Source organism: Dendrobates tinctorius, unplaced genomic scaffold (genome assembly GCF_039654945.1).
Source record: "Dendrobates tinctorius isolate UK_male_01 unplaced genomic scaffold, ASM3965494v1 ptg000154l, whole genome shotgun sequence".
Taxonomy (NCBI): Eukaryota; Metazoa; Chordata; class Amphibia; order Anura; family Dendrobatidae; genus Dendrobates; species Dendrobates tinctorius.
In genome coordinates this window covers 8,492,289-8,509,778 of record NW_027361821.1, presented here as the reverse complement: position 1 = coordinate 8,509,778, position 17,490 = coordinate 8,492,289, and the positions used below count along the sequence as shown (strand labels likewise).

Here is a 17,490-nt window from a genome sequence, read left to right as displayed (position 1 = left end):
ATCCTGCCTCAAGATCATGCCCCATCTGTCTCCACATCTTGCCCCATGATCCTGCCCCATCTGTCTCCACATCCTGCCCCATCTGCCTCCACATTCTGCCCCATCTGCCTCCATATCCTGCCCCATCTGCCTCCACATCCTGCCCCATCTGACTCCACATTCTGCCCCATCTGACTCCATATTCACATTCTGCCCCATCTGACTCCACATCCTGCCCCATCTGCTTCCACATTCTGCCCCATCTGCCTTCACATTCTGCCCCATCTGACTCCACATTCTGCCCCATCTGCCTTCACATTCTGCCCCATTTGCCTTCACATCCTGCCCCGTCTGACTCCACATCCTGTCCCATTTGCCTTCACATCCTGCCCCATCTGACTCCACATCAAAATTAACAGCAATAAACACTTGAAATAGATCACTCTGTTTGTAATGACTCTATATAATATATGAGTTTCACTTTTTGTATTGAAGAACTGAAATAAATTAACTTTTGGATGATATTCTAATTTGTGAGAAGCACTTCTACCTTAAACAAAACCTGATGGGATCCCATTTGTCTGGCCCTAATCCTGCACAAGTGCACAAGGCATAAGACTGTGAAACTGTTGCATAAGTAATTTCAAATTGGGATTTTAAATATGTTTCAGTGGAGCTTCTCCAGTCAAACACTTTCAGATTATGGCAAGAACACATTTTTGGTTGAGAAATATCAACTCCATAATCTTCAACTGTTGAGGTTTTGTACAGAATTAGCAAACCAAATTATGATTTTTGCAATGTATGCATGAGTGTAACTACATGCATGATACAGAAGAACTAAAGAAACACCCTTAGAATAATTTTAACCACAGAGGTCATTGTAATCATATACTAGAAGCCAGTCCAGTGCATGTGATTTCAATTTATACATTTTGTGTGACTACACGAAGAGAACAAACTAAGTTAAAAAACACATAACATACCCTAAAAAATTCTTTGGTAGATCCAGAATCCAAAGTGCCATAAGCTATTTCTGTTTGTTTAGCCAGATCTTCTGCACTCTCAATGGGTGACACCATTCTTTCCACTGTAAGGAAAGCAGCTAAGTTGGCAGTATAGGAGGAGATTATAATCAAAGTGAAGAACCACCATACTCCTCCAACTATTCGCCCAGAGAGAGATCTGCAAGAGAAAAGAGATTAAATGTTTATCCAGATAATCCAGATAAGTTGCTCTAGTTGATGAGCACTTATATATCCTAGTAGTGGCAGATGCTTGAATAGTAGAGACATACAGCTATCCACAAATCTATTTTTTGTCCTCTCTGCAGAAACTAGGAAAAATGTTAATGTGTACTGACCTTCTTTTGAACAGAAGTTCTATGTAACTCTCTATAAGGTATTAATATTATCTGCTGCAGCAAAATTGCTAATTCAAAATAGTATTTCATGAATTCCTAGGACATAAATCAGGTAAAATGTCAACCATAGGGAAAAGTTTTAAAACTGCAAACTACAGTCCTGCTCACCATTATTGGCACCCCTTCATTTTTTTCATAGACTGTACAATATCTTCAGAAATAAATGGAAATGTGCCAAAGTTTTATATCCTCAGGATTTTTTAATTAAAGTACTGTAATACAACAATAAAACATTGTTTTTAACTTACATGCTGCATTTTCAAAGAAGAAACAGAATAAACAGCATTTGCAGAAATAAAAGCTACCCCTAATTAATACTTGATTGCACATCCTTTGGCATTGATAACAACCTCCAAACGTTCCTTGTAGGCATCAATAAGCTTCTTCAACTTCGCAGCTGGTATTTTCTTCCACTCTTCCTTTGCAATTTGTTCAAACTCTTGAATGTTTGGAGGGTTCTTTTTCACAGTGGCAGATTTCAGTTCAGCCCAAAGATTTTCAATGGGGTTGAGGTCAGGACTCATTGCTGGCCATTTTACAATAGTCCATCTTTTGTTTTTCAACAATTCTTCTGTACTTTTGGATGTGTGCTTTGGGTCATTGTCTTGCTGTAGGACCCATGATCTTCCACTCAAACCAAATTTTCTTACACTGGGTATGATATTTTGCTCTAAAATCTCTTGATAATTTTGATTTTATGATTCCTGTGATATGGTCAAGGCCTGCAGTACCAGATGCAGCAAAGCAACCCCACAGCATTATCGATCCTCCACCATGCTTAACTGTGGGTTCTTTTCCTTATAAGCTTCATTGTGCATTTGTAAACAAACTGCTGCTTTGCATTGCCAAAAAGCTCTATTTTTGTTTCATCTGTCCACAGAACATTTTCCCAGAAGGATTGTGGTTTGACAAGTTATTCTTTTGCAAAGAGCAATTATTACTTTTTATGTCTTTTCTTCAGGAATGGTTTCTTTCTTGGCCTTCACCCATAAAGACCTGTTTGGTTTAGTGTGCAGCATATGGTATTTGTTGATCAATGTTTTGCTTTTTGCTTCATTCTCTTTTGTGTTTTTTCATTTAAGACAAATTAAATGAAGATAATAATACCAAAGAATTTGTGCTTGCAATCATTTTCAGGAAGAAACTGAGTTTTACCTGACAGAATTGCAGGGGTGTCAATACTTTTGGCCACAACTGTATGATCTTGAGACATGATGAATGCTGCAGGCAGAGGTGCTGGAAAGACGCACAGGAGCCTCGATGCGAGTTTCCCCGCCTTTGGCTTCGTCAGGAGGGGTGGTTTGTTTTCATCATAAATCCCCTTTATTTTTTCATTTGGATCTTTAAATTATTGATTATTCCAAATACAGTTTGTTGACTTTATCAGGATGGTCTTTTACAGAGATCCTTTAGTTTTTTTTCATTTTTTTTTGGATGTTTGATGTATTTTTTCCACTATTCGCGCCAACCTTTGAAGATATCTCATCAATATTTATCTTTCCCCAACATCCAGGGAAGTTCTTGACGGTTCCATGCTTGGGAAGCTTCTTAATAACATTGCACTCTGTAGAAAATAGGATAACAAGGTCTTCGGAGATGGCCTTATACCCTTTGGAAGTCTTGTGTTTACTGATAATAACAGTTCTGATGTCTTCAGACAGCTCCTTTGTCTTCACCATTGTGACAAAGGAACAGAGTCTACCATGTGGCTTTTTAAAACACTGACATCATTCATTGGCTAATTCATGTCACATGAGCACTGACAATTAATCACAGATGATTCTCATTTGTGATTTCATTTGTGATTTACCACAGGTGAGTCAAAATGTGTTTCCATATTAAATTAACATAAAGGGTTCCAATATCACACAGCAAGTATTAGGTTTTCTATTTTTCCCTTTCTTTGTTTTAAATTATTGTTTATCATTTTCTCCTTTGTATTTAATACAAGTGCTCTATATAAAATAACTGTTCCAATTGATTCATTTTTTTCTGGAGATATTCCACATTATGTACTTAAATTTCATGGGTGCGAATAACGATGAGTGGGACTGTATATGAGTATCACTTCAGTATGTCTTGCACAGCAGAAGCAGAACTTTGGAACATGGCTGTCAATGTCAAAATATCAGCTCCTAGTTGTGGAATTTTGACATGAATATAATACCTAATTCTATGAATATATTTCCCAGGAGCACTATCGTATTGTTCTTTATTCATCAACTGATGTAGTGGACTAAACAATTTATGAACCGTGAAAAGAAAAAACTAAAGAAACATAAATAAATACATCAAGTAAATCTGCATACCTTGAAAGAGGATGACAAAAGGAAGCAGAAAAATGAATGTTCACAAAATTATGAATGAAAGTAGGAATATGAAAAAATGGAAAACGTACAAGTGATATGAAAAAATGCAATAATGTTCTTTAATAATTCTGACCTTGTGATACTGTTGACAGTTGTGTGCTTTTATAGCAAATCTTAATGAAGGTAATAACTGGTTTAAAATAACAAAAGGAACTTTACTTACCTGCTTGCTCCAGCGCTACCTCTCTGCTGCTAGTACCTCTTTGATCTTTGTTAACATGGCTCACTGGCCTCATACCATCTACCTAGGCCTAACCAGGAGTTCAGTGATTGGCAGCAGCATTCACATAACATGTCCCCGACAGCCATGTCAACAAAGACTGACGGGAACAAGGGAAGAGGCAGTGCCACTCAGGAGGTCAATAGGTAAAGCTGGATTTTGTTATTTTAAATCAGACCAAGCTTTTAGATGATTTTGCTATGAAAACAGATAATTTCATTAAAGAGGACCTGTCATGTCCCCAAACAATATTAATCTGCAGATAGAGGTTTAAACTGCACTTTGATAGTGTTCCAATTCTGTCGGATGTCTTACTAAAAGTGTGGCTACCAGGGACAATGGACTTTACTCCTCTTTGAAGTCACCAGCTTTCAGTCATAGAGGCATCATAGGGGCTACATTCATTGCGCAGTAAACAGTGACCAGAAAGTCCAGTACTTTAATTGAAACCTCTATCTGCACAGACGTGCAGCAGAGCAAGCTGTCGATCAAAATGCTGTGGCATGCGTGTAGGCACCATTCTTTGCTCACCTCTATGACTGAAAGCTGGCAGATCCTGGAAGAAATAAAGGTAACTTTTTTCCAGGTAGTTACACTTTCAGTAAAGTGGCCAGACAGCATTGGAACACCATTAACCTGCAGATCAACCCTATTTCTGTAGGTTAATGTTAGTTATGTTATATCCACCATTATCAGTGACTATGTAGCCAAAAAATATTAAATTGCTTCTATTAGATATCATCATTACATTTTTCCCCTATTCATATATTTCCAGAATAAAATATAATCATTTTTGCCAAGAAACAATCAAGCAGATGATAAAAGCAGAACTAGAACTATATAGTAGCTTGCTAAGTGCTTAGAAAATATCTAAGTATTGTAGAAATGTATAAAATAAAATATGTGCAAATTATTGGTGTTGTTATGGAATACACTTGCATCATCTATTTGGTGTCATGTGAGCCCACATTTCCCATGCAAATATGTTTATGAGAGGTGAAAAATGATTTAAGTTCTTCAGGACAGCCTACTGTATACCTAGGAAAATGATGCAGGTGGGTAATGTCTGTGCCATTGTGGATTTGCTGCATGGGGTTAAGCTGCCTGCCTGATATAACTGGTCACGTGATTGGGCTGCTGGGTCTAACTAGACAGTTTTTACTTAACCAGACAAGATTTCCTCTGAAACAGAATCTGCGCAAATTATTATGTAAAAAAATAACATAATGCCGTCTCCCATTCATTAAAGAGAATCTGCCACAAGGCTTTTACTACCCCATCTGAGAGCAGCATAATGTAGAGGCAGACACCATGATTCCAGCAATGTATGATTTACTTTGCACTTCTTTGCATAAAAATGGATTTATTTTCTGTAGATCTAGCAGTTCTCTGAATAACACCACCCATACCACTGCTGGCAGCTTTCTGTGTACACTGTGCATAGGCAGAAAGCTGCCTATCAGGAGTAGGAATGTGGTTGGCCTACCTGGTAGCAGACAAGTGGTCCTCTAGTGATAATCTCCTGCTGATAAATCAATAATTTTATCAAAACAATAACAAATCAGTAAGTAATACATCAATGGACTATGGGGCTCTGTCTGTACACTATGCCGCTCTCAGATTAGATAGCAAAAACCTGGTGAATAAATTCCCTTGACTCCTTCCCCGAAATTGCGTGTTTTTTCCCGCGCGATTTCACCGCAATTTTACCGCGATTCTGTTCACGATTTTGCCGCGATTTTCTCAAGCACTCAAGCACAGGTTGGTCACACTCGTCAAACATAGTGTTTGACAAGTGTGAGCAGCTTTTTACTATTGAGGCCGCCTATGCGGCCTCAATAGTAAAAGATAAAATGTTAAAAATGATAAAAAAATAAAAAATCGGGGTATATTTACCTTCCGGCGTCCCGCGCTGCATTCCCGGGCCTCAGCGTTCCCAGCAATGCCTTGCGAAACCTGTGATGACATTGCTTTCGCGTTACTATAGCGATCTCGCGAGACCGCTAGAGTCACGCGAGACTACGTCATCACAGGACCTTGCCGCAAGGCATTACTGGGAACGCTTAGGCCGGGAATGCAGCGCGGGACGCCGGAAGGTAAATATACCCCGATTTTTTATTTTTTATTCTTTTTTTTACAGGGGTTTGGTACCCAGGGCCTGGAGGACAGTCTCCTCTCCTCCACACCGTGGGTACCAACCGCACATGAGACGCTTAACTTCGCGCATGGTGGGCATAGCCACATGCGGGAAGTAAGCGATTCTCATGCATTCCTATGGGTGCAGAATCGCGGCAATTCTTTGCGATTCCGCACAAAAGAATGACCATGCTGCGATTTTTTCCGCGATGCGATTCCGTCGCGGAAAAAAGCGCAGCATTAGCACAGCATGTACGGAATGCCATAGGAATGCATGGGGGGCGTTCTGTACACGATTTTTAAACGTTTCCAAAGCATTTTCGCGCCAAAAATCTCGGCAAAAATGCTTAAAAATCGCTACGTGGGCACACAGCCTTAAAGTTTTTTCGACCTTCAGCTCCAGAAGGATTGGTCTCCATTGAGACTTTCAACAAAAAACTTTTATCAGTTTCATTGTCATTTCAGGAGTCATAATATATATTTTTTGTCAATGTAACTTTATAAGGGTTTATTTTTGTGGGATGAGCTATATTTGTCAGTTGCACCATTCAAGGTACATAAATTTACAGTGGCTACGGAAAGAATTCAGACCCCTTTAAATTTTTCACTATTTGTTTCCTTGCAGCCATTTGGTAAATTCAAAAAAGTTCATTTTTTTTCTCATTAACCCCTTTACCCCCAAGGGTGGTTTGCATGTTAATGACTAGGCCAATATTTACAATTCTGACCACTGTCCCTTTATGAGGTAATAAAGCTGGAACACTTCCATGGATCCTGGTGATTCTGTTTTCTTATGACATATTGTAGTTCATGACACTGGTAAAATTTGTTTGATATGACTTGCGTTTATTTGTGAAAAAAATGGAAATTTGGTGAAAATTTTGAAAATTTCACAATTTTTCAACTTTGAATTTTCATGCCCTTAAAGCACAGAGATATGGCACACAAAAAACTTAATAAGTAACACTTCCCACATGTCTACTTTACATCAGCACAATTTTGGAACCACTTTTTTTTGCTATAAGGGTTAAAATTTAAACAGCGATTTCTCATTTTTACAACACCATTTTTTTTAGGGACCACATCACATTTGAAGTCACTTTGAGGGGTCTATATGATAGAAAATACCCAAAAATGACACCATTCTAAAAACTGAAGGTGATTAAAACAACATTAAAGAAGTTTATTAACCATTCAGGTGCTTCACAGGAATTTTTGGAATGTTTAAAAAAAATTAACATTTGACTTTTTTTCTCAACAAATTTACTTCAGATCCAATTTTTTTTATTTTCCCAAGGGTAACAGGAGAAATTGGACCCCAAAGGTTATGGCACATTTTGTCCTGACTAAGCTGATACCCCATATATGCAGGTAAACCACTGTTTGGGTGCATGGCAGATTCATTTTGGGGTTAAATATAACTCTCATCATTCTCCCTTGCTCGCTCCAATCACCAGCAGAGCAGGGGAGAATGATGAGAGCCGTGTACAGCACTGAGCGCTGGGGAACATCGCTTACTGCAACACTTCTTCCCTAGCACCCTCTATGTGGTACTGATGCAGCACACACATGCCACACGTTATGTAATAAAAACTATTTTATAGAAAAAATAATTGTTTTTACATCACTTTATTCTGAGAGCTATAACTTTTTTATTTATTACAGCTGATGACGCTGTATGGCGGCTCATTTTTTTGCGGGACAAGATGACATTTTCAGAAGTATCATGTTTATTTATATCCGTCTTTTTGATAGCGTGTTATTCCACTTTTTGTTCAGCAGTATGATGATAAAGCATTGTTTTTTTGCCTTTTTTTATGGTGTTCACTAAACGGTTTAACTAGTGGGACAGTTTTATAGGTCGGGTCATTATGGATGCGGCGATACTAAATATGTGTACTTTTATTGTTTAGATTTCTTTTTTATTCAAATATTTTTTTAGTGATAGAATAAATATTGATTTTTTTATTATTTTTTTAAAATATTTTTACTATTATTTAAACATTTTTTTACTTTGTTCTAATTTTTACACTTTGTCCCTCTATGGGACATTTCATTCTTTGCAGTCTGATTGCTTCTATAGCATGCAGATGAAGCAGCATCTGCATGCTACAGAAGCTGTCAGCGCTGCAATCTGTGCACATTGACCTGAGAGACTACCTGACATGCACTGCGCATGACAGGAAGTTTCTCAGCTCTGGTAACCTGGATGTTGTCATTGCAACATTGGGTAACCATAGCGGCGATCGGGACCCCAAGTCACGCTGTAGGGTCTCCGATCCAAAGGTAGTGGGGCTGTCAGCCTTCTGCCTGCTCCCGGAATGCTGTGATCATGTTGGATTTTTTTTACTTTATTTAATAGTCCCCTTAGAAGACTTCCAGCTACAATCACCTGATCGTCTGTGCTATGCATAGCAGTTCTTCAGCATATGACAGCAACTGTATTATGCATTCAGCATACCGCATATTTATTATTTATATCTGTCATGAAGCACAAAGTGACATGTGCTCATGACAATTATATATGTCCAAAAGCATTAAGGGGTTAAATAGATTAAAGTTAAAAAAAGTAACAAAACAAAAAATAAATTAAATAAAGATATACACAAAATACTGATTAAAAACATGACCCAACCAATCAATGTTATATTGCTAGCCAAGACCAAATTACCCTTAAATACAAGTCAAACAGTGGGTGAAATGAGTATTGAACACGTCACCAATTTTCTAAGTAACTGCATTCCTAAAGGTGCTATTAACATCAAATTCTCACCAGATGTCAGCAACCAGCATATGTGGTATGATCAAACCATAGCCCTGCACGGTCAGTCACAGCCATTACACAGTACACAGCAGAGGCATTGTATAAGATTATCTCAGCACAGGAACATTTTTTTAAACACATCCAATTGTCGAAATTATTATTATTCCAAGACCTATTGATTAAAATAAACTTTAAAATTAACTCTATTCGTGGGAAAACCTCTTTAGGTCACAGCCACCAAATTAGTAATAATTTATCTTTAAGATGTAGAAACAACACGTGACAGGATAAGACAATTTTGAAGCTTTCCATGTGATGTCACAAAGCTTATTTGCCGGTCTTTCCAACTGGGCAAAAACATGATCAACAGCAGATTAAATACCATCAACACTAGCAACAGATACAGGGAACACACCGAGTCCAAAACTAGGGAGAAGGGAAAGAGAGATATAAAGAGGTTTTCATCTCTGAAATTCAAATTTTTGGTGTAAGCTTTGAATTAAAACTTATTTTGGAATTGTAGAAAAAAAATTTAGTTTGAAAAAGACAGTGTCATCAAGGGTGCCTCAACCTTATTTTACTTATTTATTTTTTTAATTAATGAAAAAGGTAAAGTCTAATCAGAAGCTTCAAAAGTCACTTTATAGACAATACGGGCCAAAAGTGACCTAAGTCTACATATCTGTTCACTTGGCATGATAAACAGTTCTGGGTTTAGAGCCTGATTAACAGCAGTTTGGAGGCAATTTTTTTTTTAGTCAATAGCATGAGTCTAAAAAGAGAGAAAGATAACAGGAAAACTGTCTACCTTTCATATTTTAAGATCCAAAACTGGTTTTGACTAGAAGAAATTCCATAAATACTGCATACAAATACTTATTATTTCTCAATTATCTGCTTTGAGCCTATACTTCCTTGTTGTATAGATTTTGTATGATGGAAAAAAGAGCATGCTTTGCTCTACAACATAGCATTAGAGTCCCAAAATGCTTTTAGGTCTGAAAATGGTTATTCAGGACTGGAAAAAATATGGCAGCATTTTTCCATCAAAAGTATAACACCTGTCCTTGAGTTGTATTTGGTATTGAAGCTTGTTCCATTGTAAAAAGTGATGTGTGAGGGGTATATGGGCACTCGACTATGGGATGGCGAATATGTATGATGGGTATATGGGCATGGGACTATGGGATGGAGGATGTGTGATGGGTATATGGGCATGGGAGTATGGGATGGAGGATATGTATGATGGGTATATGGGCACGGGCCTATGGGATCGTGGATATGTATGATGGGTATATGGGCACGGGACTAAGGGATGGAGGATAATTATAATTTGCTATAACTAACCACAGTTAGTTACTATGCCCGTGCAGCGCCGGGCTCTTCAGCTAGTAAATATATATTTTTAAAATGTTTATGATGGATTCCGCAGACATAGCTGTCAGTCAAATGAGTGATCAGCCGCTGGATATCTCATGCACAGCCAATGCATGGTGCAAAACTGTATGAAAACGATGGTGCTAGAACAAGACCCCAGGGTGTTCTGCCAAATTTTAAAATGCTATTTTTTTTCTAGTTTGGAAGAGTCTTAGAAACGAAGCCTGGGGGTATAATATCAAGTTCATCATCAGACCTTCAAAATGCAAAAGGAATTTCCGTGATTTATTTTTAAATGCTCATTTCTTAGTTTACTTACGCAGATGTGTTCAGAGATTTGCATGCAAATGACTTATGAATATGGTAAAAAGTGTATAGATATAAATGCTAGAATTGATATAAAATGAGCTTTTTACTTATCTGGAAGCAGTTTTGGTTCCATCGCTGCACATTTTAGATAGATACTACTGTACGTTGACAATTTGTATTTAGTTTTATGGCATAGTAAATAAGATTGTTGATTTAACAGCCAATCGAAGCATGCACAATAAACAGCGGGGGTATAGCAAAGGGGAATATAGACCAAAAAAAAGAAAAGCATAAGAAATATGGAAAACAAAAATGAAAATAGTGTGAGATGACAAGCGTGAACTGAAGACAGTGGTAATTAAACTGCTGTTGAAAGTGTCTTCAGAGCAATCAGCTGCTACTTTTGCATAGCAACATATGTTATATGCACCAAGCAGATGACCGTAAAATGAGATATGCAGCAAAAACACGGTAGAACTCCAAGCATTGCTAAAACATAAAGACCCTATGCATTTTACAGTCTCAACATGGTGAATATAAGTTTTAATGGACATGTATAAAGAGCATAGAGGTCTACACTCATTATACATGATAGCTGGTGGCAAGCAATGGGTTTAATGATGAAGCTTAACACTTAGTGGGATGTGAAGCATAAAAGAAAAATTTTAGAGTTAGGAAATAAGAAACATATATACACCATGGCATCCATTTATGACCATAAAATGCAAAAAGGTGATGGAGTGATATGAAACAAACCTTGGAGAAATATCGCATCCTTGCTGCATAAAGGCACCCAGGGAAAACCATAGGCTGTTAAATATCCCAAACTCATTTGGAGGGTCAGGAGGGTTCTGAGGGTCACGGGCTTCATCTGTGTCCTCCAAGTGCCATTCATAGGGACTGAATCTGCTGACTAGGAAAAGAACTACACTGACTCCAATGTAGGCAAAAACTATACACATCCAGATTTCATAGGCCAAGGGATCCAGGAAGGAGAATACTCCTGGTTTTGATTTTTGAGGCTTCTTAATCATGATGGAGATGCCCAGGCTCATAAATGGTTTTGAAAAATCAATCACTTCTTCTCGTACCAGAGTAATGGTGAGAGGGGCGACTGCGATGTCTGCTCTCTGAAAAAAAAATAAACAAATTTAATAAGTGCAAATATATTTGGTAAAAGAAGACAATTTTTGTTACCAAATCCTTCACTTAACTCTTATGTGTTTTTTTTTCCATTTGCAGGAAAACTTTTTCAGAGATTTTCCGTGAAACTGCAGGTAGACTTACTACATGAGCTAAATTCAGGTCCAATGTATCAGTTTGTAGGCAAGTTATTTTGGTGCCTTGGTTACAAAGAGAGTAGGCAGTTTTTGAACTGAGCTGTATTATACACATCACATCTACAGTGGGGCAAAAAAGTATTTAGTCAGTCAGCAATAGTGCAAGTTCCGCCACTTAAAAAGATGAGAGGCGTCTGTAATTTACATCATAGGTAGACCTCAACTATGGGAGACAAACTGAGAAAAAAAAATCCAGAAAATCACATTGTCTGTTTTTTTTCATTTTATTTGCATATTATGGTGGAAAATAAGTATTTGGTCAGAAACAAGCAATCAAGATTTCTGGCTCTCACAGACCTGTAACTTCTTCTTTAAGAGTCTCCTCTTTCCTCCACTCATTACCTGTAGTAATGGCACCTGTTTAAACTTGTTATCAGTATAAAAAGACACCTGTGCACACCCTCAAACAGTCTGACTCCAAATTCCACTATGGTGAAGACCAAAGAGCTGTCAAAGGACACCAGAAACAAAATTGTAGCCCTGCACCAGGCTGGGAAGACTGAATCTGCAATAGCCAACCAGCTTGGAGTGAAGAAATCAACTGTGGGAGCAATAATTAGAAAATGGAAGACATACAAGACCACTGATAATCTCCCTCGATCTGGTGCTCCACGCAAAATCCCACCCCGTGGGGTCAGAATGATCACAAGAACGGTGAGCAAAAATCCCAGAACCACGCGGGGGGACCTAGTGAATGAACTGCAGAGAGCTGGGACCAATGTAACAAGGCCTACCATAAGTAACACACTATGCCACCATGGACTCAGATCCTGCAGTGCCAGACGTGTCCCACTGCTTAAGCCTGTACATGTCCGGGCCCGTCTGAAGTTTGCTAGAGAGCATTTGGATGATCCAGAGGAGTTTTGGGAGAATGTCCTATGGTCTGATGAAACCAAACTGGAACTGTTTGGTAGAAACACAACTTGTCGTGTTTGGAGGAAAAAGAATAGTGAGTTGCATCCATCAAACACCATACCTACTGTAAAGCATGGTGGTGGAAACATCATGCTTTGGGGCTGTTTCTCTGCAAAGGGGCCAGGACGACTGATCCGGGTACATGAAAGAATGAATGGGGCCATGTATCGTGAGATTTTGAGTGCAAACCTCCTTCCATCAGCAAGGGCATTGAAGATGAAACGTGGCTGGGTCTTTCAACATGACAATGATCCAAAGCACACCACCAGGGCAACGAAGGAGTGGCTTCGTTAGAAGCATTTCAAGGTCCTGGAGTGGCCTAGCCAGTCTCCAGATCTCAACCCTATAGAAAACCTTTGGAGGGAGTTGAAAGTCCGTGTTGCCAAGCGAAAAGCCAAAAACATCACTGCTCTAGAGGAGATCTGCATGGAGGAATGGGCCAACATACCAACAACAGTGTGTGGCAACCTTGTGAAGACTTACAGAAAACGTTTGACCTCTGTCATTGCCAACAAAGGATATATCACAAAGTATTGAGATGAAATTTTGTTTCTGACCAAATACTTATTTTCCACCATAATATGCAAATAAAATGAAAAAAAAACAGACAATGTGATTTTCTGGATTTTTTTTTCTCAGTTTGTCTCCCATAGTTGAGGTCTACCTATGATGTAAATTACAGACGCCTCTCATCTTTTTAAGTGGTGGAACTTGCACTATTGCTGACTGACTAAATACTTTTTTGCCCCACTGTATATGCTTTACATGCTTGTTTCCCTTATACAGTGAGAAACTCTGTGCTATATAGATTCATACTCCATTCATTGATGTTCCAAATGGACATTATTTTGGCATGTGTTTGGACCATTTAAATCTAGGATTAGATGACAATATATACTTGTATCATTCTTTTTAAACCACATGTAGGCGGTGTTGATAGATGACTGATCAACATGTTTATATATTATGCTTATTTAAACAGCGCTATCATATTCTTCAGCACTTTACAGACACCATTATCACTGTCCCCATTGGGGTTCACAATATAAATTCCCTATCAGTATGTCTTTAGAGTGTGGGAGGAAACTGGAGAACCCAGAGGAAACCCACGCAAATACGGGGAGAGCATACAAACTCCTTGTCCTTGGTGGGGTTTGACCCCAGGACCCCAGTGCTGAAAAGCAACAGTGCTAACCACTGAGCCTCCATGTTCATTGTTGGTGATTAAATTGCCTGTTTAAAGGGAACCTGGCATGTGAAAAAAACACCACTATAAACCTGTTGATAAGGTGCTAATCTGCAGTTTTATAGGTTTTGAATAGAAGAGAAACAGTGGTATCAGCCTTGACTAGGGTGTGGTGCACAAAGACTCCAGACCAACTCCTGGGCAATGAATGTTACAAGAAAAGGGATCCAGCATCCACAGCAAAATGGTTAAGTATATTAAAACATCACTTTTATTTCAACCATTAAAACAGAAGATTAAAAAATCATGTGAAAATTTGAGGTGAGAGAATGGAGAAACCAGGTCTACACATTTAAAGTTCATCCACTCTTAGTACTGATCTTTTTCACATGACTTTTTAATCCTTTGTTTTTAATGGTCACAGTAAAAGTGATGTTTTAATAGCATTCTGAACATGCTCAGCACTCGCAATTAGTGCTCTTCAGGAGGAAATTAACTTTATTTCTTTCAGCAGTGTTCTGGTTTCAGTCACGGGGGTGGCACTGGCATGCCTTCAGTCAACTCAATGTATAGAGAGTGACTGCTGAAACTGGGCCTACCACACTGACTGACAGCAGAATCAGGATTAGAGATGGCTGCCAGTCAGTGCATGGGGTGCATTTATAGCCTCCGCTCTATTAAGAAGTGAATAAACCTGTGCTGGTGCTGCCCCCGTGCCTGAAATCCAAATGCTGCCGGAGGAATAAAGTTAATATCCTGCCGTTAGGGATACTCTAAGTTGTGGGCACTGGGCAGGTTCAGAACACTATTAACCTGCAGATTAACAACATAACTGTCATGTTGGACACTGTTCACACCAGGGTGTCCGGCAGACAGCGGTAATACCCTATTCCACTACAGTATGCTCAGGGACTTTATTGGGTATTCTGTTCCAGTCGGGATAGGGTTAACCAGGTTGTCATGCTGGCTGAGGGCTGGGCCACGCCCTTGGTCTTTAAATAGTCCGTCCTGACTATGGGCGTCGCCGACTATAGCTTTTGCCTAGTGCTAGCAATACCGGTCAGCAGTGGTGGTTGTGGAGCGTCTGATATCTGGTGCAGTATATCTCTCAGTTGTTCTTTCTCCTATCTGTTATATATATATATTTGGTTGCCCTTGCACATTATTGTATTCCCTTGTGTATTAACGGTGTGGTGTTTCTTTTACCCCTGTCCATACGTATTTGTGGGGTCTGGTGTCTGGTCCCCTCACTGGGTGGAGGGTGGTGGGTTCAGCTTAGGGCTGGACAGGAGACAGGGACAGGGTGGAGGCCCAGGCAGGCACACCTTCAGTGTAAACCCTGGGTTGAGGGACAGACAGGGTTTTCCCTAGTCTGAGGGACTCCGCAGGGGTCCCGGGGTTTTAGCCTAAAGTAACCTAGGCATACCATGACAATATCTAGAGGTTAATATTTTTCACGTGCTAGGTCTCTTTAACCGGGTCAACAACACTTCAGATGCACACAGAATGATCAATAATAGATTTTTATGAACACGTAGGCTGCCATTGATCTCAGCAGCATGAGTCCCATTTACACAGGATGTCCTACTGAGAATAATGATCTTTTAAGCAAGCCAAAAGATCATTTTACCTGACAAACAAACTCTTTGATCACTCGTCAAATGATCGGCAGCCTGTTTACACTGTGGGATGGAAAATGAGAATTTCAAGGAATGTTCGTTCACAATAGTTAAGCACGGCAAACCTGCTATAAGTAAATAAGACAGTCTCACCTGCCGCTAAAGTCATCGTTGTGTTTTATGGCACATAGTCTTAGCATTTCATTCAAACAGTAAATATATTAATATAAAAAAGAAGTCATATAGTTGACTTGCAGAACCGATTTATTGAATATTTGCCAAAATACAATAAAAAAAATAGTTTAATTGCTTATTAAAGGGATGTATCCTTTCCACGACAGTTTTTCACACTGAGCTTTGTTGTGAACATTTCTCTTGCAGGGACATTGGGCTCTGCCATTGCGAAATGTAAAGTGATATCCACATCATTCAAGTGACTGTCTGACTATGTAATAGAGGGATGGACTTGTTATGCCAGAATTTAATCTACTATTTGCCAGTTGCTCTCTACTCTGGGTCAGAAAATGGCGCCCTAAGAAAGGATCATCCATGTAATTCATTCATAAGACAATCTGTTTAACTTTTCTTATTTGTTATAACACTATTATGGATTCTATTAACTATAGATATCATCAACATTTTTAAAAAAATGTCTATTAAAAATAAACATTTTATGACTAAAATTAATACTAAATGCAACAATGTATAATGGAGTCCAGATTTTTAGGACATATTAACATTTCCTGCTATATAATAAATACAAATTAATTATCACATTCGGTATGCATTAAATAACTGCTTCAACATCAAAAGAATGGTAAAATGTTCTTAACTTCTGGGCTGGACTGCCTCATATTTCGTATTAAGATCATAAATCAAGCATGAATCCATTTAAAATTGCACATGTAGCAGACATCTTAAGAAAAGTGCTGGTTTTGTTTCTTTAAAGTGCAGAATTCATTATTATTTGATGACATTCACACCAGCTAACAATCCATAACTCAGGAAACATCACGCATTAAGCTTTAAAAGTAAATCACTTTGGATGATGTACAGTGGCAAAAAAAAAAAGATTGTAAGCAATTTTTAAACAAGACTCAGGGTCATTATTTTAAAAATATTTCTCGCAGAGGCTAGTGCCAGGACAAATTCAGCTAAACACTGTGCAAGATGTTTTAGAAGAAGATGGATTACTGTTCTCCGCAGGCATATGATTTGAATTGTCTTTCCCAAACTCAGCTTTTATGTTTATATATTTACCGGAGCTGTCTGGAATTTATTTTTTTTGTTTTTAGAAATAATTTTTGTTAAATTTATCGCCAATTGGTTCAGATGTTGTAAGTATGTATCTAGGCATAATTCAAAGTAATTGCCATCCAGCAAAGTACTGGCTTTAGAAAGATCCATAACTAGTTACAATTCGAATCCTACAAGTACAAAACATATTCACATTAGGCAACCTCCATGGTGATATTTCTCAACTTTGATCCACAAGGCAGACAATAATGAGAGCACTAGAATTAATAATCGATGCATAGGCAGTAATTAAATCACTTATGCACTTGGCCACCACTGTAAATAACATTAAAGACTAAATAGGATAACTCTGTCTTACATATGTCTTTCTTTACCTTTCCTCTTGGCTGAACATATACTGAAAAAGTGAGGCTAGATGAACTTTGACAAAAACATAAATTTGCGTTACTCAGTCAGGAGTAGTTTATGCTAAATGACAACAGGTGGAATAGCACTCTATACACAGATATGTGTTATGAAAACTGCCTCTTCAGACAGAAAGAGGACCTGGACTTTAGCGCCATTGCTATTGGAAGTAGAAATCCGAAGAGTCAATA

The 17,490-nt window shown here is 38.5% G+C and overlaps 1 protein-coding gene across 2 annotated transcripts in view; it reads right to left on the bottom strand.

The window, feature by feature from the left end:
* Positions 1–17,490, bottom strand: part of GRIA3 (glutamate ionotropic receptor AMPA type subunit 3) — a 483,632-nt gene that overhangs the window by 25,803 nt on the left and 440,339 nt on the right. For both annotated transcript variants that reach the window (XM_073547601.1, XM_073547600.1), the window contains exons 11-12: positions 11,334–11,707; positions 966–1,164 (exon numbers count right to left, since the gene is read on the bottom strand). In XM_073547601.1, the coding sequence (XP_073403702.1) occupies positions 966–1,164; positions 11,334–11,707 (573 nt within the window). The remainder of the gene's footprint in view (positions 1–965; positions 1,165–11,333; positions 11,708–17,490) is intronic.